Source organism: Hyposmocoma kahamanoa, unplaced genomic scaffold (assembly GCF_003589595.1).
Source record: "Hyposmocoma kahamanoa isolate Upper Pololo Valley unplaced genomic scaffold, ASM358959v1 226, whole genome shotgun sequence".
Classification (NCBI taxonomy): domain Eukaryota; kingdom Metazoa; phylum Arthropoda; class Insecta; order Lepidoptera; family Cosmopterigidae; genus Hyposmocoma; species Hyposmocoma kahamanoa.
The window spans coordinates 1,730,636-1,736,124 of record NW_020653745.1 but is presented as its reverse complement, the minus strand read 5'-3'; the positions used below and the strand labels follow the sequence as shown (position 1 = coordinate 1,736,124).

Below are 5,489 nucleotides of genomic sequence, written 5' to 3'. Positions count from 1 at the left end.
GCACACACTCAACATAGCCCCGCACTAGGGAAACCCTGTGTCGCGGGTGCCATGGACACACACATAGACAACCACAAATTACACCCAAACTCACGAGAGAAATAAATGTAGGCCATACAAATATTTCTCCCGGCCCGGGAATCGAACCCGGGGACCTCTGCGTGGCAGTCCGGTATGGTAACCGTTCGGCCACGGAGGCAGTTAATAAAGAAAATAGATAGGTTTTTCATGTACATGGGTACATTTTAAAATCAGCACCCGCATCAGCATCCGGTCATGTTTAAAATCGTCAGCAACAACCCCGGCTAGTATGCTAAGATAAATAAGATATTTTGTTGTAGCACGAGTTTTTTTTTTGTGATATCAAGTGTCCTAAACCTAAACCTGGCAACTGTGTGACCCACTTCGTCGTGAGGAACGGAAGGGCGTAGCACCTATCTGGTGCTGGGGGGCTCTGGTACGCAATAGATCCCGGTAGTCGATCAATAATGCTACCATGCAACTTTGAAGAAAATATTTCACCTCTAAGGGTCGCAAATTAGGGGAGGAATCCGGTTTATTGGATTTGACTAACTTTTCGTTTACCGATATCAATGAAACTTGGCAAGAGATGTAATTCTACAAACTTTGGAGATAAGTTAGTCAACCGTGACCATGGGACCTGTAAAGGGCCCGAAACGTCGGTTTGTTTGAAAAAACAAATATACGCGATTTAAATCCGGAAAAATAGTTTCATTTCCTATGTGTAACAATCGCGAAAACCTAAGAACTCGATAGATAAGTTTTTTTTAAGAAAGTTATTACGCATACTTAATATTTGTATGCCGCTTTTTGGCAAAATATGTTGAACATTTTTATGTTGTAACATCTGATTTTATTGCAATATATCTGATACAAGTGTTTCGCGACAGTTATAAATTTTATTATTAGAAATTTACAACATGATATTGTTTTCCTACCTACTGTCCAATTGTTCCTAAGGTTTTTATACAAACAAATTACATAAAAAACAATTTATTAACAATTAGGAAGGAATGTGGTAATAGAAATGTAACAATAATAATAATAATAATTTTATGATAATAATTTTTATTCCTTTCCTACTTTAGATTTACAAAATATATGTGTATACATACACATAAATAAGTGATAAATTTATTACCTAGCGTTCTGGTCGTGTTGTTATATACCATTCAATTCAATGCCATGTATTTTAAGTTAATATAATGTGACCGTGTAGTTCAGGATTAATTTTTATTTAATTTTAATTTTATTATTATTATTTTTTAATTATCATAATTCTTTTATTTATTTTTAATTAAGGTGTATTAAAGAAAGAGTTTGCGTATGATCTTCCATTAGGCTTTTTTTATGCAGTGTAAAAGTGTCTCAACTTCCTGATAATTACGGGTTTTCAGCCAACACACACATTTTTTTTCATAAATTTCACATTCATAAATTTTAAAACAAGCTGCATCTTTATGGAAAAGAATGTGTTAACTAAATAAATGATGAATTAAAAAACTCACAAAGTAGAGCTCCGACCATCCTGGCAGCGGCGGCTCCTCACACTGTCCTCCACAAGTCTCCTCGACACGCGGTTATTAAAGCAAAAACAATTATTATCACCATCGTAATCGGTCCACTTCATTTGAGCACCTTGTACACTTTACATTGATCGTGTTACTTGGTGACGAATGGTAATGTGATTGCAAACGTTTATAAAGGGCACGTTACAACAAATAAATAATGTTACGACTAGTGGGAGACGCTTGACGTTGCAATGGATGCTGTCACATATTGGCTTGCTAGGGAATGAGGAAGCGGAGCGGTAAGCCACTGCGGCTGCTTCAGAGGGGCCTGAGGTTGACATTGTGCCTGACTTCTCTGCGTTTCGTCTACTAGGATCACCTAGCCCAAGTCATCAGAATCCCCCGAACGCGGATACATAACGACAAGCTTCATTCACACTATGGTACTGTAGTCTAGGCTCTACTCTATGAGTTGAATTACTGGCTGAATATAGTTAGTGAATATAGTTTTATATTTAGAATGTGTTTTTAAAATAGGACTTTAGAAAGAATAGAACAGCTTGAGAGTTCAAGATGTAACCTCATTAAGAAAATATGTAAAAAAGTACAATAAACCAAGTTTTGAAGATTATCCCAGTTTATATTTATAAAAGTACCTCTCGCTACACAACACGAGCTAGGTCCAAGCTTACAGTACCTACCTTAAAACAACATAAGTTTACCAAAAAAATAAATAAATAAACAACATACTCTTATCTATATTTCTTAAAGGGAAATAATAAAGATGAAAAACGGGTGAAAAAAAGCCGAAAAACAAATGAAATTGCAGCGAACTGTGGCTAGTTGTAATACTAACTAAGCTGCGTTAAATTAATACTATCATTAACCTAACTATATCTAAAAACTGTCCTATAGTTATATCATTATTGCGTTAAATTAATACTATCCTTTACCTAACTATATCTAACGTCTCTAAAATCTAATAAAAAACTGTCCTATAGTTATATCATTATTCCATAAATCCAGCTGTAATTCTTGGATGAATTTATCATTTGCAATTTCATTTTTGCGGAAAAGCAAAGGTCCATGGACAGCCATTAATTTCTACACTAATGTCATTTTATTGATGACATTGTTGTTACCTAAGTTCAAAAAAGGTTATCTATGAAAACGACAAGACAACCCGATCACCCGATCGGTACAATAAGTAATTATTTATTGTCGCAATGCGATTGCAACTTTACATAATTTAACTTAGGAGATTCTAATGAACTGCTGAATTCACAAAGATCCCCTGGGGGATTGGGCTGGGGGATCCTGGTGGACTCAACGCTTCTCTGAAGTGCCATTCTCGTTGGAAGGAATATTTCGATATGAGGTCCCAGGAAAAAGGAATCTGGTACAAGACCATGCAAAGTGATCTTCCTCGTGTCCTTTGTTTGACCATGTTAAGTTAAGCAGGGGTCAAATTGTCAGCTATAAGCTTCGACGCGTAGAGTGAACTCACCGAATTGCGAAATGTGTGGGATTCTTGAGGATGTACATCATTCGCTCGTGGAGTGTGTTCGGACGGAACCTATCAGGGTGTGGTTATTTGCACATACTGGTTTCCGAACATTTAGAAAAGAGCACGCAAAAAATTCAAGGAGTCCTTGAAATTTACCATGAGTATTTCGATGAAGGTGACCGGAAGGAAAGTGCGCGAAACCGGATTCATCTCCTAGTTTGCGCCTCTTGAAGGACTTATTTTCTTCAAATTTAAATGGAACCAATACTGAGCTACCGTCTTACCAACAAAAAAGCATCATCAAAATCGGTTCACATACATATAAAATATAGAGTTATCGTGTAACATACATGCAAAAAAATGCAGTCGAAATGATAACCTCCTCCTTTTTTAAAGTCGGTTAAAAATTGTTATACTAGAAACGTTAACTCTACTGAGAAGTTGTCATTTTGCAGATGTGGCATTTTACATCTCCTGTATTGGAGAGAACAGGTGTAGTGTGCTCGCTCGCGAATAATCGGTTATCGTTTCTAAACGCTCATAGCCATCTGGATTTTTGTAACAATATACACGTTTATATTTCTAAATCGAATATATATTACTAAAACTAGCATGTATTGCTTTTGCGCACAGTTAGTTACACAACTGGTTATATCTTTTTTGAGGCACGTCAAATTCGAGGTGGGCGACTTTCGGTGTTACGGATGCTATGGAATGACATACTTAGATAATTTAATGCTAGAGAAGTGCCACGTCTAGACCACTACCCTACACACGTGTAGTTGCACCCAATGTTGTAGGTGGGGGCAGTCCAGCCTGTTGGCAACAACAGCTAGGATGCTATTAGCGCCGCCCGCATATACTTCATGAGTAAGGCAGCCCTCTTGCGAATAATGGCATGAAAGCCATCTTGTGTACGCCTCTGTGAACATGTCGTGTCTACACTACGTAGCCCCATTAATACAAAGGTCGAACGCTGAGAAAAATTAATTCGATCCGGCTGGATTCGAACGAACGTCTTCTAGCAAACCGTGCCAGACGCTATGCCTACTAAGCCACTGAAGGAACTAACGGACCTTACGAATTTTTGTATGTGCTTGTTGCAGATCTTTGTTTTTCCTGTAAGAAATCTACGAAATATAGAATGTGTCCAGGGAAGTGTTGGCACCTTATCTATTTCTGCCGACAAGCAGTAATGCTCACATTGCCGCGTTCCGGTTTTGAAGGGTAAGGGTGCTGGTGAAATTACAGGCACATGAGACTTGTCAACTTATGTCTCGGTGATTGATGCAATTACAGTGTCCCTCAGACCTTTGCGGCTTAAAGCTCTGAGTGGCACTGCAACTGTTTTGGACAGATGTGTAGCTTACCATCAAGCTATTTATTCGTCCTGTCACTTGTTAGGTATTATATATAAAAAAAGATGCACAATTTATCCAACCTATTACATAAAACATAACTTATTACGTAAAACATAAAAATACAACCGTTGCAAGCCTCACTATAAGTCCAGGTGCGCTCTGTGCTCTCCTTGCCGAAATCACACCCGTATTTAAAAGATCCAGACGAAAAAAATACCTAAAATGTTCAAATTAGTATAATTAAAATAACATAAAAACTTATCGACCAATTTCGTTCGAAAATCTCTAAACCTCTCTCCTGAAAAGTTATCATTTTGCAGATGTAGCTTTATTACATTTGAGGATGCGATTTTACGGTAGCCTAGAACTTAATGTCATAGGTTACCCGATCGCAGCGCGGTTATTGTCCTAGGAGATGAAAAATTTCCTTACTGACTGACTGACTTAATCAGTCAGTATTCAGTTTGTGATACAGGTTACATACTTAAGATTTTTTCCAAACCAAGAGTATAAATTACTTTTGTAATATACAGGGTTTTTTAAAAATACTAATAGCCTCATAGGACTATTATGTGTTACTAAAATTATAAACAATAACTTCTTCCAAGACTCCTTACGAAACTTAGTAATATACCAAAAATAAACTTTTGAGATTTTGTTGCACTATCTGATACTTTTTAGGTCTGTATCAAACGTGCAAGCGATCTCCCCGATGACCCTATCACCGTGGTGTAATTTGTGATTACACCAAACTGAGTGTGTGTCGTGTGTCGTGTGTGTCGTGTGTGTCTGTGTGTGTATGTGTGTCGACCATCGTCACTTTCAATCAGGTGAGTTGGAGGTGAAATACGCACTTATTTCATGATAAAAAAAATATTCAACATAATTCTAACATCATCAATATTAAATCTTAGCATGTGTAAACTACCCTTAAGAACAACGTGAGAACGAGAACAATAGATAGCAAAAACTCAAGAAGTACTCCATACTCTGTAGTGGCAAGGGCTGGTAAACAACGTTGAGTGGCTCTTCGCTATTTACCGGTAACAAACAACGGGAATTGATTAATGTTTTTTTTTATGATACCAA

General features: G+C 37.3%; 1 protein-coding gene across 2 annotated transcripts in view; it reads right to left on the bottom strand.

The window, feature by feature from the left end:
• LOC113228319 (myogenesis-regulating glycosidase-like) overlaps window positions 1-1,598 on the bottom strand; it is a 16,815-nt gene extending 15,217 nt beyond the window's left edge. For both annotated transcript variants that reach the window (XM_026461579.1, XM_026461580.1), the window contains exon 1: window positions 1,530-1,598. In XM_026461579.1, coding sequence (XP_026317364.1) covers window positions 1,530-1,548 — 19 coding nt within the window. In that variant the 5' untranslated portion in view covers window positions 1,549-1,598. The remainder of the gene's footprint in view (window positions 1-1,529) is intronic.
• Window positions 1,599-5,489: the final 3,891 nt, after the last annotated feature.